Raw genomic sequence first — 27867 nt, forward strand, 5'->3', positions numbered from 1 at the left:
AGACACAGACAACGGCGCACACCTTAATAGGGGCGCGTCTCCGACACAGCCGCCGACCAATAACCCGCCTGTCTGGGCAGAGACCAGGGGGGGATGTGCGCTCGCCGGGGCCCAATCAGCGCTTTTGTGTTGCCTGCCGGTGCCGGGGACTGGTCGTGAGGAGCTTCTGCGGCGCTTCAGGATCGGAAAGTGAACCCGGAGCAAGTGAGACCTGAGGGGCCAAGACGAGTCAGGTGAGTCCGAGGATGTGGCTGCGGCCTTGCCGATATTTTCGGAGTGTATAAAAATATGATGGCGGGCTATGGTATTTTTTGACATCGGTATACTGCCGGTATAATTTGTGTGTCATTTTTAGCGCAACGAGGGGATCGAGCACGGATGGGGAAATCGTGCCGCTAATCCAGACGGTCGCCGCTCCAGCATCGCGGCTTTGTCGCTGGCAATTAGCGCGACCCTTCTGCGCGGGTAGTATACGGGCGAAAGCGTGTCCGTCCGGCCACCCGGCAGAGCCGCTCCGGTGGGCAGGAAAAACCGTTTCGGAGGGCAGCTTGTCCGAGATCGGTGTAAATGAGGAGCTCGCCCGAAGCGAAGTCCGCTTCATTGTCTCATCCCGCCTCTCCAGGGGTTAACCCAGATCGGGTGCGGGAGCCCTGCGTCTTGCAGGCTGCCGGAGTACAGTATCCGCGCAGCACTCGGGGGCAGATCCTTGAATGCCCGCCCCCCCCCTTCTTATTGTCCTCCTAAAAAAGCGATCAGAGAAATATGCAAGTAAGGTTATAGCCTGGCACATCGCGGCGATCCGATGCTGCATGAAGCGACACGTAAAGGAGTCAAAGTTAAGTGCGGTGCTACTGATGGATGTACAGTGTGTATATATTTTAAAAAACAGCATCAGCCATTTACGTAAGTGAAGACGCTCTCAACTTGTTTCATATGCACGCAAATGGCTACCCTCCTTAGCATGCGTCAGCCTGCAATTAACTGCAACCGAGGAGTGCAAATAAAGCGGACTCTGCGGCGCTCAGACATACCGTTATCCCGATCGATCGTGTGCCGTATATAACATTTCTATATTAAATAATGTATGTAAGCGCCAATAGTGCATATTCGAGGAATGGTAGACGGGCCCCACGGTACACCGGGTGCATCCCATCTGAGGACGGCTGTCCCGAAGATCGGCTGACCGCCACTGCTTTCCATTTTGACTTCACGTTTTGTTTTAAAAATAGTACTTTGATTGTTGCGAATTTTCATTACGCTTGGCAGCAGCATCCACTTAAACGCGTTCTCTAATTTACAACAAAGTGACACAATAATTATACTTTCAGCGGGCTGCCTGCGTATGTTTTTGTCGGTGAAGGATGGAAATGGAAAAATATGCCTATAAGTTCCAAGAAGTATCTAAATATATTATCGGAGTTAAGTGTCACTGTGGCTGTTTTTTGTGCAGCGCAGACTCCTTGCATGTGACTCCGGGTCTGTGTGAGTTACATTTTGGCTGTATAGCCGCTCACCTTCAGTTTTACTGTCATTGTAATCGGTGGCGTGATGTGCTGGATATGGAATGTTGCAATACCTCTGGTGGATTTGGGTCATTTTCAGACTTCCTGCCCCATAGTGTTGTCTTAAATCTCTAGATGGTCCCCAGACACCTTCTCTGCCCCCCCCCCCCCCCCCCCACACACACACACACACACACACACACTCTTACACAATTCTGCCTTAAGCTTTGAGAAGCCATTAGTCCTCTCAGCCATCTAAAGCTGCTGCCATGAATTCATTTACTGAAATGAACTGACTTGTGTCGTCCCCTCCTCCACTCTCTCTATTTTACCTTTCTTTTGATGAAAAGTTTCTCCTTGGTGGCTCGCCCGCCACCCCCCCCCCCCCCCCCCCCCCCGCCTTCCGGATGCCGTGGATAAGGAGCAGGTCTTTTGTGGTCTGCGCTTGGCTGTTGTTTCTCGCTGGCAGTGTGCAGTCAGGCAGCTACATTGGCCGTGTATGATGACTGCACAGGAATGCAGAGGGACCCGGGGGGTCGACGCTAGCATGCGACAGCATTTCATGGTGGCGTTTATTCACAGCTGATTGGTTAAAGAAGTCTTTAAAACAAATACTTATGGGTCAGTAATAAGATACCTTGGATGGGATGATAGGGTGAGGTCAGATTTACTTGCATTTAGTGTCCTTCATTGTCTTTGCATGCTCATGGGGCAGTGGTTTGGAGAGGTGGACTTGAAACCCAAATGTTACAGGTTCAAGTCCCAGGTAGAGGCCTGTTGGTCCCCCGAGGAAAGCGACTGAATGTGAACGTTCCAGCGAAATGTCCATCCGGGTCAAAGCTGGAAAACGGCCTCTTTTCGGCCGAAAAGCACCGGCGGAGAGACTAGCTACCAAGACGCTCGCTTTTTGCAGCTTGCTGGTGCAGCAGATATTACTGTGTGCACCTGCATGGGCACATGCAGCTGTGTCTGGGAGGACCCCGCCTGAAAGCCACGCCGCTCTCTGTGATGATCGCGGCCCAAAGTTATACCGAAAGTGGCTTCCACTGTTTTCTACCCTGATTGATATGGATCTGTGGACAGGAAGAAAACAGTTAAAACTCAGTTCCTGTGGCTTTTTGGCCGCTTCCGTGGATTGTTCTAGAAATACCACGCCGGTAGTGTCCTTTCATGCTGGAAGTGCTGTAGATGTGTTCATATAACAAAAATGGCTTAATCTAACTGATGGATGAGTTACCGTCCCCCTTCGTTGCATTTAATGCGGCAGGCAGGCCAGCCCTAATGCAGCGTGCTCATGGTAACTGCTCAAGCTGCTGGTCTTTGCATGTCTCAAGGACAGTCCATGTCTGATGTTCCTTGCCCTGGTTGAGATGTTCTCGAGCTGAACTTTAGGATGTAGTCACATAACCTCTTGGTTATCCCACAATCCTGTTCAGTGATGCTTGCTATTTTAAACATGGTCTGACGGGAAATGGCACATGTCTGTCACTACCAGGCTATCATGGGTGGTGTTTTCAAGATCAAATGGAATCATCAATGCAAAATTCTTTCTTTAATACGTTTATTTTGGCTGTTACTTAATTAAGAGATCAGTGTGCGCTATTTAAGGGGGAAAGTGTTTAATTAGCAATTAATCAAGTACATTACGTTTTATTTAAAAAAAAAAAAAAGCCTCCAAAAAATTCCCTTTAGGCCAAAAATAATGTTGGTGGTAATTGGCATTTGGATTTAATTGATACGTGGTCGTAATTGGCATGTTTGAAGTGGTAGCGATAAGAAAGAGATTAATCTCATTCCACAATGGCTATGAAGCTAAAGAACATTAGATTCCATTTTTCCACGGATATGAAGTGAAAGGATGTGTAATCCCCTCTGTAGTCTGATCTTTCACTGTGTGTGTGTGTGTTGTCTATACATACGATATATATAAATATAAATAAAAAATAGAATATGGTGTAGTCAGAGCGGCTGTAACGGCGATTGCTAACATTGGACACATATTTGGCAGGACGAGGTTAAGCTGTATTACTGGTAATTACTGCTGTGCTACACTGTGACAGTCCTACCTGGTACTCGGGTTTATCTCTCTTTGGGAAGGGTTTAAATTACCTTAAATGGAAACCATACTGGAATTGATTCCTAATGGAGTCTAGCTACTCGAGCCAGTCTGTGTGTAGGTTCCCAGATACCCCAATGAGCCCATTGCTGCCTGTCGTTCCTTGCTCTGTGTGTGTGTGTGTGTGTGTGTGTGTGTGTGTGTGTGTGTGTGTGTGTGTGTGTGTGTGTGTGTTCTCTAAACTGCACTGGGTGATTACCGAGTCCCACAATTTCAGGCCTAGTGGGTAAATTACCAGTCAGGTGAACGTGGTGGGAAGAAGGTGAATTATCTTTTCCTTTTAATTCTTGAGGGGGAGCAAAACAAGCCTCCCACTGCCCCCCCCCCAAACACACACACCTTAAACACTGGCGATCTGCAGTGTGTGTCTCTTTCTGTTTGAGCGTTTCCTTCGCAGTGGTCCATGCTTGTTCCGATCACACGTGGAAGGAATTTGCCGAGACGCCTCCTGGCGGCATTCGGCCCGTCGACGCCGGAGTAGGGCTCCCGCGCCGCGGCGTTCCAGGGACAATGGCGGCGACGCATAGCTGCACAGCTCCCTGCGTGAAGTTAATTACGGAGCCTCCCTGGCCGTCAGGCGCGGCGGGTGCGTGGTGAGGCGCCGGCTGGAGCTGCTCGCGTGCTGAGCCCTCGGTGACCTTGGAGAGCAGGGGGTGAGAGCGTCCCTTAAGCCCTTCGGGTGGTGGGCCTGGCAGGGGGACCCTCTGTTCCCTCAGCCCGCTGTATGTCCTGCCTACTTGGAGTGTAAGATGACAAACTTGCAACGTGGAACCTGAAAAGTATGGATCCCATTCCCTTAAACTGGGATTTAATAATAGAGGTGTAACCAAAACCTTGAACTTCAATCATAACTGCAGAAAACGCAGTGGTCATGAAAAGCAGTAACCCAGATGATGTAGGGCTTCCTGTATTGTGCGAAAACCGTATCGACGGCACTGTTCAGAAATGGGTTTAATTTGAGTCGGCGGAATTGCTCCAGTAAATCCCCATCTCTGTGATTGGCCACAGATGTGACCTCTACCTATGAGGTCTAAACTCTCCTTTGTAAGCCCCCGCCCCTGAAAGATGACACCTCCAAAACAGCATCTCTTCCCCATTTCTCTCTCATTTTCAGTAGTGGTATGCCCCCCCCCCCCCCCCCAATTCTTAAATCTGCCACCTGACACCCATTGTACACCATGGAGTCTGGCTCTCAACCCCCGTAGTTGAACCCCTTGTGTAAATCAGCATGGCCGATGTCTACGTTGCGATGGCTTGGTCCTTTGTGTATCTTCTATCTGCTATTTTATTGCGTCATCTGAGAGAATGGGGACGTAACTAAACTACCTCATGTGAATTGTGCAGTCTTTGCATTAGTGTCCTGCCATTTCAATAATGTTTGTATTAATAAATACCATAGCTCTGGGAAACTGTTATTCATGTAAGGACTGGAGATTGTTACCTGGCCTATATTTATTTTGAATTTCATCCTTAATTTGAATGACTGGTATATCTGTGGTTAGTTTTTACACAATTTGCCAGAGATGCTGTGTATTGATTGTGGGATAATTGCTAAGGTAGTGTTATAGCGCCACCTACTTCTTTATGAAGGTAGGGCAGGCTGAGGATGAGGTTGCTTCTGAAGCAACATAACATGTCCATGTGACACCATTAGATGGTCACAGTGGTCCCATGGGTTTTCTGAATGATCCGGTTAGCTACTCTGTGTGGTGACAGTGTGTTGGGATTTTGGCCTTGTAGTTATGGTCTGACGCTTTGGTTGGAGAGCAGCTTCGCTGGCCGTCGTCATACCTGGCAGAGTTGGACTTGAAATGCGTCAACTGTGGCGTGTTCCCAAATGTCCTGAGTGCGGGTTTGGGGCTAATGAAGGCTGGGGAGCCGCTCACAGCCGTCAAAGCCAGACGGCCCTCGTTCATGCAATGCTGGAGGTTCCTTCAAGCGAGAATATGTTGTTAAAGATCTGAAAGGCTGTATCGATTTCTCCAGGATTTGATGGCTGCTTTGTATTTTCGGTTGGTTTATACTTGTTCCTTTTTGAATATTTGGAGTTTTAAGTCATTTTTATGAAGGGGAAAAAAAACCTCTTAAAAGCCAAGCAGTCTTGCCAGCTAACGTTAGGTTATATATTCTGTTCTGTGTCTCAAGGTTAGAGTAGCTTGTAGTTGATTGATAAGATGCCCGAAATCCAGCACTTTTGGTGGTATTCTTGTTGTGCTGTTTTGGTAAGAAATGCTTGCATGCAATCTCCTAGGCTGCTGTATGTTAACGCGCTAAGAAATCGGTGAAGGGTCAGCCTTTTGGGAATGGCATGCTGGCCAATCGGTGAAGGGTCAGCCTTTTGGGAATGGCATGCTGGCCAATCGGTGAAGGGTCAGCCTTTTGGGAATGACAGGCTGGCCAATCGGTGACGGGACAGCCTTTCAGGAATGACACGCTGGCCAATCGGTGACGGGACAGCCTTTCGGGAATGACACGCTGGCCAATCGGTGAAGGGACAGCCTTTCAGGAATGACACGCTGGCCAATCGGTGACGGGACAGCCTTTCAGGAATGACACGCTGGCCAATCTGTGACGGGACAGCCTTTCGGGAATGACACGCTGGCCAATCGGTGATGGGACAGCCTTTCGGGAATGACACGCTGGCCAATCGGTGACGGGACAGCCTTTCGGGAATGACACGCTGGCTGGATAAGGCATCCAAACAATGCCAGAATGACCTACAAACAGCGCAATGCTGACCTTTATGTAATGGCTGCTGTTTAAGGTAATGTCACAGGTTTTTTTTGTCAGAGTGGGTTCACAAGTTTGCCCTCCTCCCTTGTATTTACTACAAGCACTGCATTTTAACTGTGACACCCCCCCCCCCCAGAGGGAAAGAAATTGGTGTTTTGAAAGCCTGTAAAGGGCTCATTCCCAATGGCTACTGCTAATTCTCCATTTTACCAAGTTAACATATAAATATTGACCCAATGAGCTGGTCGCTTTTATCATATAACACCTAAATTAGTTTATATAATGTGTATATCTCTGTTTTCACCTTTTTTTTTATTAAATGTCGCTGAAGTGTGTGTGTGTGTGTGTGTGTGTGTTTGTGCGCGCGGTCTGTCGTGACATGCCATGTGCCTTGAGTGTTTAAATGGGAGTGACTCGTTTTGGGAGTGACATGCCTTAATGGCCTCGCACTCGGCCGCAGGTCTCTGAAGTGTGCGACAGCGCCTCTTTCACGTCCCCAGAGCTGCGCGTCATGTTCCTGTCCAGTTACCAAAGCCGTTGTATCTGTGTGTACACGGAGCCTTCCGTGAGCCTGTCGCTCGGCATTGTGGGATCCCGCTTCCTTTGCTCATGCTGCGTGGCTGATGGCGGCCAACTGACCCTTTAGCTTTAAGCGTGGGGGCCTTCGTCACCTTCCGCGCCCACACGCTGGCCCAACCTCAATCTCCCCACCGTTCCTCAGGGCTGGCCTCCAGTTCAGTGTGGACCCCCCCCCCGGCCCCTCCGGAGCCGCATAGCCAGGTCTGCCCATAGATGTTGTCCGGGATTGATGGACTGTGACGCCCGCGGCTGTGCTACAGCAAACCCCGCTAATGCATCGCCGTCGCAGCAGGCAAGGGATCTGCAAAGCCTGCATGCCGGGCCCCGCGATCCAATTTTGTGTGTGTGTCTGTGTGTGTTTTCTCTGCCGTTTCTTTGTCAGATTCTATCTAAGGCTCTATTCCCTCCCCACTGCCTCCCCGTCAAAATCTCTCCTACCTCAGCCTCACCAAATGGTTCAAGTTCCAGATTTTTTCCCCCCCTCCTTATTTATTTAAACAGTAAAAGCCCCACCCTTTGGTCTGAAGTTCCGTGTTGAGCCTTTTTGTAACGGTGCCAGGTTAAGATTTAGCCTCTCGGTGGAGGTGGATTTTCGTCTTTCTTACCCCAAAGCTTTTTTTTTTGGGGGGGGGGGGGGGGGGTGGGTGGTGGGTGGTGAGGTTGCCCCTCCCCCACCTTGGCAGCCTTGTCCTTCCTCTCTTTCTGTCTCTCTCCCTCCGTCTCCCTCCTTTTCTCCCTCTCTCTCTTTGTGTGACGTCTTGACCACTAACGGCTACATATTAAGAGACAATTCCATATCCTGAGGTTACAAACCGGCTCAGACTGGCTTTTGCATTCTGACTGTGCTGGGCACCCTGGCTTTAAAAAAAAATAAAATAAATAAATAAATGAACAGAATTGTGACTCTGTTAAAGGCACAGGACCGTAATTCACATGCAAGGTGACAATGAGGCTTCTGTATCTATATGTCGGAATACTTCAGCAGTGATTTTGGGCACTCATAAAAGAGCATGTTGCTTGAGTCTTCGCACAGATGTTAAAATAGAATCCAAGGATGTTTCCCAAAAATCTCTCCGCTCCAAACCCATTCCCCCCCACACCCCACACCCCCCCCCCCGGACATGCACCTAAGTAGATTGTGGTTGGAGCCAAAGGCAGACAATTTTCACAGTGAATAAAGCGCAGTTGGTTTTGAGCGCAGCAAATGGTGACGTGTGTGTGTGTGTGTGTGTGTGTGTGTGTGTGTGTGTGTGTGTGATCTGCCTCACTTGTATGTCTCGCTGAACTAAAGTGTCTGACCGATAGACAAATGTAAGTGTGACCCAGTATCATTTAAAGTTGAAATGGCAAATGTTCTTGTTCTTCAATAATCATTTCAGAATGAGTATCATTTTGCAGGAAATACCATTTGGCACAACTTGGGGGGGGGGGGGGAGCTGTGTGTGTATAGTGTGTGTGTGTGCGCACGGGGCTTCATTCAGACAGTTGTGGGTTTACGGTGCGAGGTTCTGTTCTGGGTTCAGGCAGCCCCTGTTCAGTCCTGTGTAGAAAGACTACAGGTATGTTACTGGGTGTGGGGCATCACATGGAACTGGCGTCCTACTTCAGACAGGACTGGGTTCTTCATCTATCTCTACTTTACAACTTGCGCCCCCCCCCCCCCCCCCCCGCCACACCACCACCTACCTCACAATGCCGCACGTACAGATTCTCCAACGCCCCCTCCCTCGGGCGACAACAACAGAAAAGGAATTGATTAGTGGCACCGTTTTAAAAATAGAATGGCCCGTCACCATGGCAACGGCCACAATGAGCCGTTGTCTTGTTTAATGAAGACCAGGGTTTAAGTGTTGTGGTTGAGAGTTTAACTAGGTGGGGGGCGGTGGGTGTGTGATTTGTTGTATGTTTGCGTGTGCGTGTTTGGTAACAGTGAAGGGTATCTCTACACTCTCGCTGGCTTGTCAGCCCAGGAATGGTGAGGCTGATTTCCTTGTGTCTTCAGCATATATTTTTAGCCCTTGGTGATTCCGAAATTCTTTGCTTTGGCGAAATCCTTCCCTAGCATAATTCACCATTAGGACCGGCTGCTACGATTCTGCCTGTCCACCCAGAATTCGCCTTTCGTTTGTGTTTTGCCAATACAGAACATTTGTGTAAGGTGCTCCCACTGTCTGGACTTCTGCGATATGTTGGTCTCCTTAAAACCTTGCCGTTCTTCTGAAGGGGATGGTCATTGATTGCAGGTTGGGTGACAGAGGGACGGCAGAAAAATTCACAGCAAAGCAGAGATATTTGGTTCCCCAAGAACATGCCGCTCATTTTGACTCTGCATAGTTAGTTTCCTCAGGTTCCCACCATTTTGTTCACTGTGTTGGGACACCTGACCATATGACTCTACAAGTTAGGGAACAATCGGGTAGCGGAATGGAATAGACATCGTGCATTTCAGAATATGTGCAGGTTTGTCCAGAATATTAGTTAAGTTCTCCCCAAACAAGCTTGATGGGCTAAATGGCCTCTTATTTGAAATTTCTTTGTAAAAAGGGGGAGGGGGGTGTCCACTGACCCCCACTGTGTTCTCTCCTGAAAAGCATGCCGCATTATCGCAATTGCATTTCCGTTATTCCTCACCCCATCCTTCCTTACCAGCGATGCTCCGTGTCGCACGGTTTCCCCCCTAAACCTGGCCAGTAAGTGCACCTCCTCTCTTCTCCCCTTATCTCTTGGGTGAAGAAATGGGATTAAGTGGGATTGGGTGCTGTACTCCGCGACGGGATGTTATCGCGGCGAGAGCGGGCGGGAGCGCAGCTGCTGACAGACGCGGGCCTGCCGGATGGTGAGATTCCCCTACGGGGTGCTGGCTTTAGCCGGAAGAAGCTGCTCAGAATTAAGTTTCACTTGATGACCAGGGACCAGGAGGGGGAATCCCAGTGCAAATCCTCCTTATGCATTTTATTTACCGGTATAACTGCTGGAGAGCATGTATCTGTGTCATGTATATGGAAATACTTCTTAAAATGCATTACTCTCCATTGAGTATGGGCGTGTTAAGGGATTGATTTATGTGAAACCTGCCTGACTGTCCTTGCAGGAAGTACTTTTACTTAAGCGGAGTTCTGAGATTGATGGGGCCGCTGGTCAAAATGAACGTACCCATAGCAGCCATAAATGACCATTAGAATGGGTGGTGTCTTGACCAGTCAAATCCAATAAATCTGTCGGGGAAATCATCAGAACCGGGAGGAACTGTTGGGAAATATGTTTCAGTGGCCTGGAAACGCATGGAAGATCCATCCGTGGCTCCATCGACAAAGACTGGAACTACAGCTCAGGGTCCTTTCAGGTTTCATGATGCGCCGATGTTGGCCGGCTTCCGGCCTGACCCCGCGTTCGCTGTTGTACCCTACAGATCGGTAATTGACCTCAACCCCCTCCATGGGCTTCCAGCTGTTTTGACGTTCAGTGTTAAGGTACGAGATTTGTTCAGCGATCGCATGGTCCTGGTGTGAGGAATATGTGTGAGGTTTAAAAAGCCGTCTGCCATAGGGTATGTAAGATTTCCTGTGTGTGCTTGTGCTCCTGAAAAATGAGACTCTATTTATACATAAACTCTTCTTTATTACAAACTTTTTCTCCTTTATAATTGAAATGCTTTTGTCACTACATAAGTACAGTGGAAAAGTCTCGTGGCATTTAGTGGAACTTCAGTTTTTGTTGATGTTCAACCAACAAATCACCTTTATAACCAACAATATTCCAGTGAAAAATGAATTGATTTAGGAAAATCTGTGATGCGTCGTGGGAGGCAGCAGGTAGCCAGACTTGGCACATCTGGAGTTTCGCCTCCGGCTCCTATGGAGAAGAGCTCAGGCTCCGCTAAATTGTGAGATATCTCCTGTGCAGAGCCCTCCAGGTCAGACCACAGATGTTCTATAGGATTGTGGTCCGCACTCTGCCTGGGCCATTTCAGGACATCATACTTCCTGTTTTCCCTTTGGTTGTTGGCTGCGTGTTTCAGATCGTTGTGCTGCAAGCTGATACCACAGTACTGATATACATATGACCGACAGTAAGAGCCCCCCCGCAGATGCTTTTCTGTCCTCCACCTTCCCTGCTTTCAGAATGGATGCTTCTTCTTTGCTGGTCACTCACCCGCCTTGGCCAGCTGACTGGCTTCTCTTTGTGTGTCGTTTGCTTCATTAATTACTCCTCTGGAACCTTCCTTCCACCATAACTTGGTATTTCTTCACAGAATGTCCACTGTTTTTCCATCAGCCTCTGAAAGGTGTTCAGCCGGAGCACAAACGCAATATGAGAGTCTGGCTTTGCGTTTGTGACAACGATATCAGAAATTCAGACGTGTCTATGGCTCTTCCTGGTGTTCATCCTTCTATCTTCCCTTCCTTTTCTTGCAGTAATGTCCCAATTTTTACATCCCTGTTGTATAATTTTCAGACCTTTTTATTATTGAGTTGCCTGGAATCATGCTACATAAAATTAGGCAGACTTAGGTGACTGTGGCTCAGTGATTTAAAATTAATATAGAAATGCATGCAACTATATATGTATAAGTTCAAGATTTTTCTGTCTTAGCTCAAGTGGTGAGGACATAGCAGAGCTCTGTCCCTTTAACTGTCAGGCTTCTTAATTAAAATACGTATTACATTTATGAATAAGCAGAAAATGAAAGCAAACTGAATAGCACTTTCTCATTAGTGTGTCAACACCATTTACAGTTGCGCAAACAGAGCCGCACTTGGTCGTTGGGTCCTGTCCCACCGCCGCCTTTACTTCTCCATAATGGACAGCAAGTGTTTGCAGAGCTTTCAGATACCTGAAGACAAACGGCGATAGGGTTAGTGTTTCAGGGGTCCTGTGGACATTGTACTGTGATCTGGGATTATATGCTGCTGTAAGACAGATCCAGTGACACTTAGAATAATGGCTGCCCTTTGGCTCAATATGTCTTGATATTGCTGTTAATGTGTTTTTAACACACGATCCATTCAAAATTACCATCCTTCCCAGTGTCTGATGTTGCTGTTTAAATATTGTGAAGCCGATTGGTCACCTTTTGGTCGTCCTGGGGAGTTTCCTTAGAAATCCTCCAGGACTCTGTAGTGTAACCCTTCCACCATCAGCAGATCTGGCTCCCCCTCCCCCCCCCCCCCCCTTCCCCCCACAACCAGCAGTATCTCTCGGCTTGGTGGCTCCTTGTGAGCCCTTCCTGGTAATCACCGTGTCTTCTCTGTGGTGGACGTTTGGTGCTTTGTCTTGGCTGCACGTCCTCAGTCTGCCAGCAGACATCGCAGCGTCTTACAGTTTGGGCCAGACGCATTGTGTATGTGCCTGTTTTACAGTCGCGAAGTGGTTAAGTTCCCAACTGCTTTTAATTTCATCATGTAAGAGCTGCGAGTGTGAATGTAGGGCGCTGATAACAGTGTGGCTGTGTATTGTGATGCGCGTCAGTGTAACATTTTTGATTGGATTCCTGTTTTAAAACTGCCATCTTAAGCTGCTGGCATGTGCCATCACATTGGCCATAAATTAAAGCATCTTTATCGGCCGTATCCACGGGGTCCATATATAATAAGTGCTCGGCTGGGCGAGGCCTGTAGGGGGCGATGTAAACATGGTAGTTTAGTGCATCCGGATGCCAGGAGCGGTTCAGCATCTGTATGTAAATGTACCTTATTTACCCTGTTTCGTTCCTCCTGTCGCTGTAGTCTGGGGGCAGGTTAACACCGTGGTGCAGCCCAAACATTCGGACCTGTCCCTCCGTAGAGCCTTCTGGAACATGGCGGCGGCCATTTTGAGATGGGAAGATGCCCCCCCCCCCCCCGGTGTGTGGCCCGATATGCGTACGCGAGCTTCCCGCGCAGACAATTAGGCCAGCGGGCACTGAGCTCGGCAGATGGGTGCCGGAGAGGGATCCTGGCCGGCACTGTGGCTCTGACACAGCACTGCGGACGGGCGCCGCGCCGCTCGGACGCTTCCGGAGCAGCAGGGCCAGCCGCGCGACGGAAACGTGGCTGTAATTACATTAGCGCGCGCGGGGTTGCGTCAGCTGAGCAAGTGGCGGTGATGGAGGCCATGCGTGAAATGAGCAGCGCGCTCCGCAGTCTGATTATACACAGGGACATCGCAGGCTGCTGCCTCTGGCCACAGTGGGGTGGGGGGGTTGGGGGGAGTGGGGGGGGTGGGCCACTTCATCTGATGGCAGGCAGATCAGCCATGCAGGTAAAGAAAATGCTGGCCCGCGGGGGCGCTGCAGTAGAAAAAAACAGCCCTGCCCCCCCTCCCTCCCCCCCCCTCCCCTTTTCTGGTCCCTTAAATCATGCCTTGAGGTCCTGATGTATAAAATATTTAAAATGCTTTATATAAAGGATAACCTACTGTGTCATTATCTTAGATGTGGCATGTTGGGGTGCTGAGCCTGCTGGTTATTTTTACAAAAGGAGAAGTTTGGGGGGGGGGGGTCTGATTGGTACCCTGTGGCGTGGTGCGGTGTGGCCTCAAGGGGCTGGCTGGGGGGGGGTCTCTGCGAGACTCTGTAACAGGCTGGGGTCCATCACGGTATAGCATGTCGACTGAGTCGTTGCAAGGTGACGGGAGGCTGGGGGGGGGTGTCAGTCTGTCTCGTCACCCCTTCACTTCACTTCCTGTCTTTCTGCCCCTTTCTCAGAGCGGCCAGTGCTCTGTCTGTGTGTCTGTGTGTCTGTGTGTCTGCCTGCCTTTGTGTATGCGTGTATATGTGTACATGTGTATGCGTGCGTGCGTGTGTTTGTGCGTGCTTGCATGCATGCCTGCCTTTGTGTGTGTGTGTGTGTGTGTGTGTGTGTGTGTGTGTGTGTGTGTGCGTGCGCTTCAGGGGGTGGGGACAGCGGGTGGGGGGCGGGGGTTAAGGAGTCCAGGTTGAGCGACAGCTGACCGAAACCATCATTATATTGTATAAAGGGGGGCAGCTGGGGGGGATAATGACGGATGCGCACTGCAGGGTAGATCCGATTGGCTTCTCATTGGTTTGGCTCAGAGCCGTGCTCACCCCCCCGCCCCCCCTTACTCCACCATCTTAATCACGGGTGGTTCATTTAGGAGGTTTCCAGTGTTGGGCTCCTTCTCTGTCATCTTTAAGATAGCGGAAGCAGAACTTGCTTGTTCGGCCTCGGAGCGCGATTAAATCACACCTGCAAAGCCGTACTCTGCCACCCCCCTCCCTTTTCAGGTCCCTCCGTGTGCCAGGAGGGAGTGCAGGTCCTTTTGTTGTGATTATCGTTGAGTTAATCCACCCCCACCCCCACCCCATTACGTGAATGAAATTCCCAAAGTGAGCGCTTGCGTATCACATCACTGAAATATTCCATTTACACACTGACATCAAGCGCAGCTGAAAGCTCAGTAACAGCAGACAATGAACAGGCAGATAGCAGCTGATCGCGGGAGCGCGATCCCAGTCGGTGACGAAATAAGGGGGCCAGTTACATCTGAATTAAGACTCTGACTGAAAATTCGATTGCGGAATGACATTGATTCGCTGCCTTTTACTGCGGCCCCTGAATTAGCCGGACTGATCGCCGTTTGCTTTCGCTTAGAATCAGATCTGCGTACGCATGCGTATGTCTATGTACATGAGGCGCCATGCCGGCTCATGCCGGGCGCAGTAATGCAGCCCCGTCAATGGGCATCCCCCCCCCCCCCCATGTGTGCTGTGGCACCGCCTCCTTGGTTTGGGCTTGTCCTGTTACTGAGCACCATTTTGGCCAGTTGTTACTGAGGACAAAGCACAGCATTTCCTGGAGAGGTTTAAATTTCAGATTGAAAATTGTAATTGTAAAGAATCTGCGTAGAAACGGCGCAGGCCCAGACTGGGGTGTGGATCTTTCAGCTCCAGCTGACCCTCTGCCTCTCACATACCGCTAGACGCGCCAGAGACGGCATGGCGCCTTGAAACAATGAATGAGTCTCACCGTCACTCTCTATAGTGTGGGCCATGTGGGTTTATTTCCTCCCTCTGAGTTAAAGGAATACATTTCCCATGGTCCTTTGCATATTGACTTAAACCAGTCCAGGTTAAAAACGCATGACCTGCTAGCTCTAGATTTCCTGTAAGCAGACAGATCCCAGTCAAAGTCAAACTGCAAAGCTTCCTTTTGTCAATTTCAGTTCCTTCATGTCCATGTGATCCATCTGTCACAGTATTGATTCTGGTATGAACCCCCCCGCCCCCCCCTCCAACTTTACACTATGGTTTCCTGCGTCACCCCATAGTAGAATGAAAGTCGGCAGTACAAAGCCATAAAAACAAAAAAAAAGCGAAAGCAACGGCTTGAGTTCAGTCATTCAGCCATTACTAATGCGTGTCTGTCGTTGCCCCCCCCCCCCCCAGCTGCCCCCCTTTACATAATATAATGACAGTTTCAGTCAGCTGTCACTCAGACCGAACTCCTTAAACCCCCCTGCTGTGTACACACCCCCCTCCAGCACGTACACCCCCACACACACACACACAGATATAACGATTTCCGTGGGGATAATGCAGCTGACCTGCAGAAGTTTAAACGTACTATTCAGAGACAGAAAAAATGGTTTATCATTGTTGTGTGACTGAATTTGGGAATCTTCAGCCATCCACCTCCGCCGTAAAGGAAGCTCCCCTTCTGTACAGCGGCCGGTTTGAATCTGCCTGCGACTGACTGGACGCATGGCGCTCCTCTGCGTTTCTGTACGGCAGCGGTATTTCTGTCTGGTTTCCCCTGCATTTGTCTGGGCCTTCTTCGGCTTCCCACACACAGGCAGGACTGGGGATGCTGCTCCATTACCCTGTGTAAGCTCGAGTCCTCCGTGTTCATAGGTGTGGGAGGAAGCTCACGGCCTTCAGTAAGCAGGCCCTTTATGGACGATCGCCATTCCCCTCCCTTCTCTGCCACTGTCTGTAAAAAGTTCTGGTTTTGATGTTTTAACAGATCCGAGCCACCGGTGAAGGAATTGTAGTTTGCCTCGCATGCGCTTCTGCGCCTCCGTCAGATCCCCACCAGATTTTTCGCGCTCTCTAGCTTGTGTTCGGAGTGCGACTCCTGCAGGGCATGCAAGAACGAACCTCTCCCTAAGAGGACGAGGACACACTCTGTAGAACCTTGCTCTATAAATCTCAAAGCGGCTGTAATCTCAGTTACTCATCCTGATCTTCATCCCAGTCTGTAAAGATATTACAGCGTTATCGTTACTGTTTGGGAGTCTGTACCTCTATCTCATTATGTCCTCTAATCTCCGTGTGACTGTTTGCCTGCTGCTGTTTGAATTGCTAATCCTACACATTTTTAACCCTCATACTATCTTATCATCCCCTTTCTTGCTAAAATCGCCGTCTCTCCCGTTCATGCCCCTTCTCCAGCTTGTCCTCCCAGTCATCCTAGCTCCGTGTCACTCGGCGACAGGAGCAAATGTGTTACACGAAAAATGCTACTGTTCTGCATGCTTTGTGTAAAATGGCACGTCGCTGGTTACAGAATTGCAGACTGCATGGCCTGCGAAGGAGCGCAGCCAGAGCCAGTCACTGCGCCTAAGCGCCTCCTCTCACTGCCGCTAACCATAAGTGTACTTTTTTTGGTCCAAATTTGCCTCTGACCTCTAGTTTTGGGGCAGAAGCTGCAGGAATTCGGACTCCTGCTCTTTGCTCTGCCATGGGAGCCTTCTTCACCGGGCCGGTCATCTTCCTCCTCATCCTCGCTCTTCTCGTGATGTCTGCAGCCTCTTTGTTTAAAGGACAGTTTGTTGTTTTTCTTTTCCTTTTTTTAAAATCGCCATCGCATGTTCCATCTTTAGCTGGAGCTGAGTCTGCGAAATACCTATTAAGAAGATTAATGTTGTGGCTCCCTTCTTAAAAATAGCACCACCGTGTACCTCTTCACTGGTTTAAGGCAGTAAATACACCAAATACCCCTGTGTGAATTTCTGCATTTTGTAACCGATAGAATTGCTACATTTTTGCATAGGTTCGTCAAATGCATTTATCCAAACTGACAAGTACTTTCAAGTACCATAATAAATGGAGACCGAACAGCTATGAACAGAAGCGCAGTGCCTGTAAGTGTCTGTTGAACTGTCCAGGGGGGTTTTCATCAAGGGCTTTATTCTGTTGTACTCGCATTGATTAGCCTTTTGCTAGCTAACTTCTGCCTGCTGCTTGGGCCATGCAGATTCTGCATGCCCTCGCAGGGAATGCGCACTTGTCAGGTCACATGTGCTGTGCTTTCTGGTACAGCACGCTCCCGAACGTGACTTCCTCTGCGACTGACCCTTCTGGGTACCGGTGAAGTGCATCCTGACACGACTGGGCGGAGGTACCACGGTGGTTCTGGATGGATCCGTATCCTGATGTTGGCTGGCCCATGATGTGGCGCTGCTGTAGTGCGCAAATATCTGACACGAGGTACTTTACCCCGGTGAAATACCCAGCCTAGTGAAAATACAAAGCGATGTGGATAGAAGAATCACACACCACTAACCTTTGTCATTGTTCATCTAGACCATTGTTTGGTTCTCTTGGGATTTGTCTTGCCTTCTTCCACTTTACATGCTCACATAACAGTTTTTTCCTCTAATTGTTATGTAACATGAATCTTTATCCAACCACATTCATTTCTTCACTATCGGTTATGAGCAATATTGAATAACAACCAGTCATTTGATATTATTACCCATGTTGCTTCAGGGGTGTACGATTTTAAAAAAAAAACAAAAAAAAAAACATTTATTCTTTTTTTTTGGGGGGGGGGGGGGGTATGAAAGTGGTATTGCATTTGTATGGTGTTTAGCTTGGCAAACCCGGTCAATCAAAACATAATTTCAACTCCTGTCATGTAACATTAATCAGTTGCATGGTTAAATTATAAATTAAAAAAGATGTTATACCATTTGGGCTTTACACACTTTTTGAATCATACAACACCTTGATTTTTTGGGGGGGAAAATCTTAAAAATCTTTTGTTTGTGGTACATGTTGGGTCAGTTCTGGGATTGGATAGTGACTGTGTGCCGTCTTGTTTTGTCTGGACGGCTGTTTTCCCTTCACAGCACCAGCAGCTTGGGAACTCTGTAGTGGTATTTACATTGCGGTGTAGGAATGTTGAATTTCACAATGAGTTGTCAGGGCTTAGAATACTTCTGATTTGCAGAGACTGCAAATAATACTCTGTCGAGTACTAATGGATAGCTGTCTGTGCAGGAACGACTCCTGCTGACATCAGGGGCTGAGATCTTTCTGGAAATAAAGGACAGGCTCCCCGTTCTGGGTGCCCGTGGGGCCGTTTCTGTCACATACAGCAGACTTTGTGTGTGTGGCCATGGACGAAATGAGTTACAGAACCGTTTTTGTGTGGAATTTACCCTTGGAGTAATTCTTGTTAAATACTACAGTGACATTGTCCATACATCAAAATGTATATTCGCATGACATTTACATTATGGTTGGAAGTACGATGATTGATGAAGCATATAAAGATACGGTGGAATTACTTTTTGCTACAGATTACAATCTACCTAAGACTGACAAAATGGGAGAATTATCTGGAAGATCAAATACATGCTCACCTTAGTTTTGTTAACACTTCTGTCCTGAGTCCAGCGCAGGGAGATATGAATGAATTATGCATGACAGGCAAGAATGCATGGCTGAAAAATCAAAGATAATACTAGTTGTCTTAATGTTCTCCAGTCAATTAATTGTTAAAAATAAGAATCAAAGATTTTGTCTGGTTTCCGTGCTTAGCCAGTAACACAAAATGCAGGAATAGAGATTTTTTTTACAAATAGCTGCAAGACAAGAGATTGTAAATTGATATCCAAGATTTATTAGGTATCGCAAGCCGGAACGGTTTAAGATGGAGGATTTCGCTCGACTGTAACAGTGTGAGATTGTTGATGCAACAAAGGCCGCACACCTGGCATCAGTCATTCCATTTAACGCAGTGGGTCTGTGTGTGTTAGGGTGTAGGGTCTCCGGTGTGGTCTGTGTGTGTTTAGGGTGTAGGGTCTCCGGCGTGGTCTGTGTGTGTTTAGGGTGTGGGGTCTCCGGCGTGGTCTGCGTGTGTTTAGGGTGTGGGGTCTCCGGCGTGGTCTGCGTGTGTTTAGGGTGTGGGGTCTCCGGCGTGGTCTGCGTGTGTTTAGGGTGTGGGGTCTCCGGCGTGGTTTGCGTGTGTTTAGGGTGTGGGGTCTCCGGCGTGGTCTGCGTGTGTTTAGGGTGTGGGGTCTCCGGCGTGGTCTGCGTGTGTTTAGGGTGTGGGGTCTCCGGCGTGGTCTGCGTGTGTTTAGGGTGTGGGGTCTCCGGCGTGGTCTGCGTGTGTTTAGGGTGTGGGGTCTCCGGCGTGGTCTGCGTGTGTTTAGGGTGTGGGGTCTCCGGCGTGGTCTGCGTGTGTTTAGGGTGTGGGGTCTCTGGCGTGGTCTGCGTGTGTTTAGGGTGTGGGGTCTCCGGCGTGGTCTGCGTGTGTTTAGGGTGTGGGGTCTCCGGCGTGGTCTGCGTGTGTTTAGGGTGTGGGGTCTCCGGCATGCTAAAGTATGTCTATTCTCATCTGTCCATTTTTCGTAAGTTACCTGTGTTGTTCTTTAATCACCATTCCACATGCTGGCCAGTGATATTCCTCTGTTAGCGTCCGGTTCCTTGTGATATTGAGAGATCACATGTTCTCCTTTTTAAGGGTGTTTCAGTTCACCTCTGTGAGAGATCGTAGCATATTGGAGAGATTTAGGCACCTCAGGGCTACGCCTGAGCCCCCAGATTTCTGCACGATTTCACACCTGCTACCTGCCGCTGCTACGATGGCTATGTAGCTAAGCCCTTTGGTACATTTTAGATGAATAGTCTTTGCAGCTGTCTGGGTATCCAAGATATATGGAGACTTTCATGTAAAAATGGGTGCTCTCTGAGCTCCTTTCAGTACGATATTGGTGTGCTGTAAACGGCTTTGGTTGGCTGCTTTTACAGTTTCTAAGGCATTAAGGCATTGTGTCCTTCAGCGCTGGCGTAAAGGCTGCTCGGCTTCTCGGTCGGACTCTGCGAGCACCTCTTAACCTGTCATCTCCCCACGCTTGTGTCTCTCTATCCAGGATGGAGAGGATAAGTGAGGAGGCTCTGAGGCTGAACATGTTGAAGCGAGGTCTGGAGGTGCCCGAGGAGCGAGAGGAGGTGCTGGCCAAGCGACTGAAGATGGAGGGTCATGAGGCCATGGAGCGCCTGAAGATGCTCGCCCTACTGAAACGCAAGGACCTGGCCGGCCTTGAGGGGGGGCCGGGGCACCTGGGCGAGCCTAAGGGGTCCACAGGCAGCGCCATCCAGGGGTCCACTGGAACCATTGGGTATGAGGAGCGGCTCAACGGAAGTTTGCGTGGTGGAGTCGGCGGCCACGGCGGTCATGGGGGCCATGGGGGGCATGGAGGCCTGGGGAAGAACGGGAAGGAGAACATGGCGGATGAGCCTGTGGACATGAGCACCAGGAGAGGGTGAGTAGTGGGGGGGGCAGCCAGTGTATTTTGCCCCAAGCAAAGGGCAAACTTATCCATCTTTCATGACTTTGGAAGGGCCTGGATCATTCCTGTCTCATGTGAGCCTGTAGCCTATTCTAAGGAGCACAGGGCATGAGGCGCTCAGGCAGGCTGTACAGAGTCGGCCATTTGCATAACCAAGCGTGTCTGCGTGGGGAAACCCTGCAAACGTGGACAGAACCGGGGGGGGGGGGGGGTTACCCACTGAGCCGCCCTACTGGCGAAATCTCAGCTATCAGTGGATCGGGTTTCCAGTTTCACTCATACTGTTTGTTCAGGAACTTCAGCTAAAGGACAAAGAGGTTGGACAAGGAGGGCCGTGATGCCTGGGGGGGCCAGTAGGAGAGAGTTACGATGGTTTACACCAGTCGTTCTCGAGCTGATCCTGGGGCCCTCCTAACCAGTCCATATTTTATTCGAAGGATGGGGGGATTTTATCATTTAAATGGGGGGTAGCAGCCATTTCTGCCAGCTTTTGAGCAAGAAGCAGTTGGGTGATGCTATGGGGTTTTAAAGATGCTCATTTTCTTTTATAAAGTAAACCTGGCCAGTAGATCGCCCCCCGCTGTTGGTATGATGACAGTGACAGGGCTTCTTGACCCACGGTCTCTGAGGCTGAAACACATTTTAGGCTGGCTGTTTCACGCTCACAGAGCCTGTCCATCACAGTGTGGGCTGGCTAGCGGCAATAAGCGAATGGGTAACAGTCGTGAAAGAAGGTTATATTTTATGCGGCCCGTGAAACATGGACTATATAAAAAGTCCATTGTGCCGTTAATGTATTTGATATCCCTTTAAATAGTTAATTTTATTAGACTTGCCTCTTGTACTTGGTTGTCTGCCTGGCTGATTTTTAATTTTTTTTTTTTAATCCTACAGTTTTGGCACAGTTATGGTAGGCAGTTAGGGATGTGGTGTGGTGCTGTAAGGTCTTAACGACGCTACTTTGATAGTGCATGGACCAAAACACAATCCAATACTTAAAGAGAAATTGGTCTTAAACTAAAAATACAATTTAAATGACCCATTAAAATTAATAAAGTAATAGAACTTTTAAAAATGAAAATGGAATAGAAATTAAACATGAATCAAGACATGCTAAATAACCTTGGAGAAAAGGGAGTCTGCTGGCATTGGGATCTAACCCCCCCCCCCTTCACTCTTCCCCAGCAATGTGGACAGGGAGCGCCGCACGCCGTCCCCGGATGTGATCATCCTGTCGGATAACGAGGCTTCCAGCCCACGGGCGACACCCAGCGCAGAGGACAGGATCAGGGCGGCCAACCTGGAGATGTTCAAGGTAAGTAATGCAGGAGCCCCGGACCTTAAAGTGCTCTGAGGAATCGCCGGTATGTGTGATGATAATGACGGTGGTGATGATCTTGGTTGGAGAGAATTCCAAGCCTTATATATTATACAATAGCTCAGAATTAGTCAAGTGACTAATCTGCCGGTCTGAAGGTCTCTCTCTGCCCTGAGCATCTTTCTCTTTCTCTCTCTGAAGTGTTTTTTTTCTCAGTGATTAGAAACTGGGGGGTTTGGGACCTCTAGTGATCAGACCCGAAACTGTAGGGAATTTATCAGGCTGGCCCTTCTCCTTCCTCCCAAAATTTCAGTGCTGCCTTTTTAGGAAGCGGGCCCTGGCTTCTGCTGCTTATTAACCCACATGTTTTGGGGGGGGGGGGGGGGGGGAGTTACTGGTATCTGTAAGATGACAGCCGGATACCCTGGCACCTGGTGAGCCCCGAAGTTAGTGGGCGCTGCATGGAGGGGAAGGTTTTCCAGTTTAAAGAACATTAAATATTTAGCCGGCTTTTATAAACTTTGGTAGCAGCTGTCGGGTGAATTCGGCGCTGAGCCGTGCCTGCGTCTCCCGGCGTGTCGTAGGGTAAGAGCGGCGAGGAGCGGCAGCAAATGATCAAGGCACTGAGGGAGGAGCTCCGCCTGGAAGAGGCGCGCCTGGTTCTGCTGAAGAAGCTCCGGCAGAGCCAGCTCCAGAAGGAGAACGTGGTGCAGAAGGTCAGTGTGACGCTGATGGGTCTACGGGGTGATGTGGACCTATAATCACCCGGGGGGTGTTGAGGGGGGGGGGTGAAAAGCTCATTCAGTGGGTCCCTTGGTCAAAGTCCTTACTCCCAAAAGCCCCAGGGGCAGCGGAGGTTGGACCCCACGCCCTTGCCTGAGTGTATGTGTGTGTGTCTGTGCCTAAATGAGATGAGCAGAACCTGAGGAATTCCTGTGTATCTTACTTAATCCATTTCATGTGTAGAAGTTGGTCTAATGAAGTAAATCCTTAATCACATTCGTTTGGGGATTAAAAATATATCCCTTGAGCAGGAATAATTTATTTCTGATTGCTGCCACCCCCCCACTCACCAGGTACCGGTGGTCCAGAACGCCAGCTCCTCTGTGCAGTCGTCCGCTGTGCACGGCTCCCAGGGCCTGGCCAAGCTCCCGGTGCGGTCCGGGCTGCACACGGCCGAACCCCAGAACCTCCGCACCGCGCAGGTGGGCCCGGCCCGCCTTCCCGTCCCCTGTGACCATCCGCTCGGATCTGTGAATCTGACATTTACGCTCATGTCTGCGCTCTCCCACGTCCACACCTGTTTCATACTGACGTCTGCGGCTACGCTTGTGAGCCTCCTCGCGGTTTTGACCGTCCGGTCGTCTTCGGTTGGTGCGTGTGGCCCTGGGTGTCTCTTCAGAGGTTGCTGGAGGTCACTGAGCTCAGTGTGGGAAATGCATTTGTTATGTGATAGTAACAGTATCATATATGTCTTACAACAGAGTGTATTTAGACCAGCAGTCTTTGCCATCTTTTACAAATTAGCATTTGACGTTTCTGTGGCGTTTTCACTCGTTCCGTAGCTCCGAGGCAGTTGGTTGTCTGATGCCCTCTAGTGGCCGTGAAGAGTACCAGCTTTCACATGACCTCATGGACTGATACAGCCCTTCTTCCTTTATTTATTTTTTTATTTATTTATCTGTCATTTGGCAGACATCTTATCTGGGGCGGCAAATTGTTCCGGGAGTGCAGAGGAGGATTAGACTGCAGAATGCAGCAAGCGAGGGCGTAGCCGTAGCGAAACCCAGATGGCACATTGTATCAGACACCTCGGACTGATCTGAGGAGAACATATTAAGCTGCATACTTAGTAAATACAATATATTATTATTTAATGTTAAAGGCACGCGGTGCTGTGGCTTTACACCTCCAGGTCTGTGGCTTCAGCTCTTTGTCTTGTCTATTCCAGTCAAATCTCTCTATGAAGAATAATTCAGTTTTTTTCTTTTTTTTTTTTGTATAACGCATTTTCACAACATTACATTGTCTCAAAGCACTATACACTATCCCTGCCCAAAGCCCCCAGAGAGTAAGCCAGAGGCGACAGTGGCAAGGAAAAACTCCCTAGTAGGAAGAAACCTTGGGAGGAACCAGACTCAGAGAGGGAGCCCATCCTCCAGGGAGCAGCAGAGGAAGCCCTAACCTTAACCAGACTCGGAGGGGGAGCCCATCCTCCAGGGGGCAGCAAAGGAAGCCCTAACCTTAACCAGACTCGGAGGGGGAGCCCATCCTCCAGGGGGCAGCAGAGGAAGCCCTAACCTTAACCAGACTCGGAGGGGGAGCCCATCCTCCAGGGGGCAGCAGAGGAAGCCCTAACCTTAACCAGACTCGGAGGGGGAGCCCATCCTCCAGGGGGCAGCAGAGGAAGCCCTAACCCTAACCAGACTCAGGGGAGGAGCCCATCCTCCAGGGGGCAGCAGAGGAAGTCACATGAGCAAGATGGCAAAGTCCCACTTCACACTGTCCCAATTTTAAGATTTGAGTTTCAAAGCGGAGGGTAGGCAGGTGAGGGCAGGCAGGTGAGGGCAGGCAGGTGAGGGCAGGCAGGTGAGGGCAGGCAGGCGTGGGCAGGCAGGTGGGCAGGCAGGTGATGGCTGGTCAGTGTAGATGCTTCTTCTGATGGTGCAGCAGCAGTTAGCAACGTCCTGATTTATACACTGTGATTTAAGGTTTCACTACCTGCTTGTGACAGACTCCTGCCCCTCCCCTCCCTTACATCAGAATACCGGTTCCCCCCTTTTTCTGACTCCCTGCTCTCCTCCCCCCCTCCCCCCACTCCCATAGGGTCACACGGTGATCAGGTCTGCTGCCAATGCCTCTCTGCCCCAGATGATGATGTCACAGCGAGTCATCGCCCCCAACCCCGCCCAGCTGCAGGGTCAGAGGGTGCCCTCAAAGCCCTCTGTGGTGCGACCCACATCAGGGGGCATCAGCAGTGCCATTGGCTACCAGCAGGTAACCACCCCCACCCCATTCAGCTGCTCATTGTACGGTCCATTTGTTGTTCAGTGGTTTTGTGTAGTTTGTTTATATAAAGTGTGTGTGTGTGTGTGTGTGTGTGTGCGCGCGCACGCATTTCAGAGCTCTCTTGCATTTTTACAAGTATTTATAACATTTAAATGAATATTCAGTCAAGGTTAATTTTATATTACTTCTGGTGTGCGATACAGGCCACCAGCCAGCAGGTGGCAGCCTCCCAGCGCTCCAGCTCGTCAGGCATCTACATGAACCTGGCTCACATGCAGGCAGCCGGAGCAGGCGCTGTGGCAGGTGTGGGCAGCGTGGGAGCTGTCAGCCCGTCCACCCTGCCCAGCCCCGGCGTGGGCGCCCTCGGCGACCCCGGCAGCAGCCAGGCAGCCGCTAAGCTGGCCCTCCGCAAGCAGCTGGAGAAGACCCTGCTGGAGATCCCGCCCCCCAAGCCGCCGGCCCCGCTGCTGCACTTCCTGCCGTCTGCCGCCAACAGCGAGTTCATCTACATGGTGGGCCTGGAGGAGGTGGTGCAGAGCGTCATCGACAGCCAGGGTGAGCGGGCGGGTGGGTGAGCGGGCGGCCGGGCTCCGTGAGGGCAGCTCAGCTAGGGAGGGGCTCACTGGCACTGACGTTTACAGGGGGGAGGGCCGCCCCAACCATTAAAAAAGCACTTCAGATGCTACCCTGAGGAATATCATGCTGAGAAAGTCATTTTAGAACTTTAATTATGCTTTAAAGTGCAGTGTGTCCTAATTTAGCAGTGCTGCGGATCAGGGTCGTCCGGCTGTAGGGATGCTGATTCGGGCAGGTGGATCCCTCTGTAACTCGTCGGGCCCCCCAAGTCTGCTGAAGGGGTTCCCTTAGCTGGGGGTAGTGCATCCTGGGTAAATCAGGAATGGCCCCTATGCTAAGTCAGTCAGAAGTAATAGCAAATAATGTGGAGAAATTGGGTGGTTTTTTGCAAACCCCATCTTGCCCTCTGTGCCACATGTGGAGGTGAGAGCTGGCCTGGGGGGTTCGGTGTGTGGGGTCAGCAAAAATTGGGGTTAAAGGTTGTGCTCAATGGGGAAACTGTGCCATCCCTCTACTCACTGGCCATGGGATTTGAACTTGCAACCTCCTGATCATGCACACAGAGCCCTAACCTTCAGAGCCCCACGCCACCCCAGAAATCATGATGTCCCACCCAGTCATCAGACCACATGACCGTAAAGCTACTCAAAGAACTGCTGGCCCCCCACTTAGCTGACACCTCCCCCCCCCCCCACTCTGCAGGTGGTAAGCTGCGCGGCTCCCTGTCCCCCACGGAGCCCTTCTTCTGCGGCCAATGCCGGACCGACTTTACCCCCCACTGGAAGCAGGAGAAGAGTGGCCGCATCCTGTGTGAGCAGTGCATGACGTCCAATCAGAAGAAGGCGCTGAAGGCGGAGCACACCAACCGACTGAAGAATGCCTTCGTCAAGGCGCTGCAGCAGGAGCAGGTCGGTCGGCGTGCCGCTGTTTGTCGCCGTTATGGGGCACGTGCCGCTCGCCTGCCGGATCGTCGCTGTAGCTGTCTGTCTTGGTGGGGGGGGGGGGTCTGCTGTACAGCCACTGCAGCGCGGCTCATTTTAAGGCTCAGCCCACCTCCGGCGCGGCTGGGGGCTGCATCTCCACGGTCCCGCCGTGACACTGTGATCCTCACGGCTGCCGCGATCAAGCTGTCCCCCACGCGTTTGTTTTCTGCCGCTGTTTTCCGCGGTACCTTGCAACCTTTTGAAATCCAAAGCAAACAACTAATTTTACTGTGGTTTCCGGCATCCCAGCCACTAACGCTCCACCCCGTCCATTTTCCACGCCCGCTTGTCCGCTGCAGGGGCACGGGGGTCCAGAGAGTTGCTTTTGAAAATATCATCAAAGTACCACATTCTGTATATAATTAGATACTGGGCCAGCCTAGTGGGTCCTGCCCAGGGTGACAGGCTATGGATGGGAAGTCCTCCTGGCCTGTGACCCCTCACGCCGTTGTCCCCGCTGCAGGAGATCGAGCAGCGGCTCCAGCAGCAGGCCTGCCTATCCCCCAGCTCTGGACAGACCGTACCCAGCATCAGCAAGGCGGAGTCCATGATCCGGCACCATGCGCTCCGGCAGGTACGCCCCTCGCCGGCTTCCCCGAAGCTCGTCCCGCTGGGCGGCCCCATCCCTGCCAGACTAATGCCGTCCCTCCCGCCCCCCCCCGGCAGGCCCCGCAGCCCCAGGCCTCCCTCCAGAGGGGGCTCTCCAGCTCTGCACGCGGTGTGCTCTCCAACTTTGCTCAGGCCTCCCAGCTCTCTGTGGCCAGCGACCTCCTGGGTATGGCGGGCAAGCAGTGCGGGGGCGGCGGCGGGGGGCGGGCGTCCCATGAGAGCCGCCGTCATCTCTACAACATCCCTGGTGAGTGTGACTCCGCCCCCCCCCCCCCCCGGGACTGCCAAAAGCATCCTGCTTCCGACTGTGCTTTTAAATCGCTGTCTCCCTCCCGCTCACAGGGCTGAACATCGCCTACCTGAACCCGGGGGGGGTTGTGGGCCACAAGGCGTCCAGCCTGGCTGACCGACAGAGGGAGTACCTGCTGGACATGATCCCCCCGCGCTCCATATCGCAGTCCATCACCGGACAGAAATGAGCCGCTCCCTACACCCTTGGCCCCGCCCCTCCTGGCCCCGCCCCCACCCTACCCCGCCCCGCCCCCGGTCGCATGTAGTGCCTGTTGGTGTGCCTACCTACTAATCCATGAGAACGACACAATCAAACAGAACAAAAGCCACCAATCTGTCTGAGCACCTGAGGCTGCTTTATTACTATAGCAACTTATTATTGATGTTGTTGCTGTTGTGTTATTATTATTATTATTATTATTATTATTATTATTATTATTATTATTATTATTATCATTATTATTATTGCTTCTGTTACCGTTATGCTCATTATCGCTATGCTTTGCTTTTTAGAGAGGGTGGCTAGTTAGCAAGGTGCCCCCCCCCCTCCCCCTCCCCAAATCCATCCTCCAAACTCACCACAGCATCGTCAGGTTCAGGGCTGAGGACTTCAGCTTATCTCGTCAGGTT

At 50.6% G+C, this 27867-nt stretch overlaps 1 protein-coding gene across 5 annotated transcripts; it reads left to right on the forward strand.

The window, feature by feature from the left end:
- Positions 1 to 27478, forward strand: gatad2b (GATA zinc finger domain containing 2B). Of its 5 annotated transcripts, none has more exons than XM_072705742.1 (12): positions 1 to 233; positions 17192 to 17359; positions 20032 to 20424; positions 21637 to 21766; positions 22354 to 22485; positions 22846 to 22974; positions 24596 to 24766; positions 24982 to 25333; positions 26057 to 26262; positions 26801 to 26911; positions 27004 to 27193; positions 27289 to 27478. In XM_072705742.1, the coding sequence occupies exons 2-12, from the start codon at positions 17289 to 17291 to the stop codon at positions 27423 to 27425; spliced, it is 2022 nt and encodes a 673-aa protein (XP_072561843.1). In that variant the 5' UTR covers positions 1 to 233; positions 17192 to 17288; the 3' UTR covers positions 27426 to 27478. The 5 variants fall into 5 exon arrangements, with proteins under 5 accessions (XP_072561843.1, XP_072561846.1, XP_023646245.2 ...); XM_072705743.1 differs by lacking the exon at positions 1 to 233 and adding an exon at positions 737 to 903; XM_072705744.1 differs by lacking the exon at positions 1 to 233 and adding an exon at positions 15956 to 17013.
- Positions 27479 to 27867: the final 389 nt, after the last annotated feature.

This window comes from Paramormyrops kingsleyae, chromosome 23, assembly GCF_048594095.1.
Source record: "Paramormyrops kingsleyae isolate MSU_618 chromosome 23, PKINGS_0.4, whole genome shotgun sequence".
Classification (NCBI taxonomy): domain Eukaryota; kingdom Metazoa; phylum Chordata; class Actinopteri; order Osteoglossiformes; family Mormyridae; genus Paramormyrops; species Paramormyrops kingsleyae.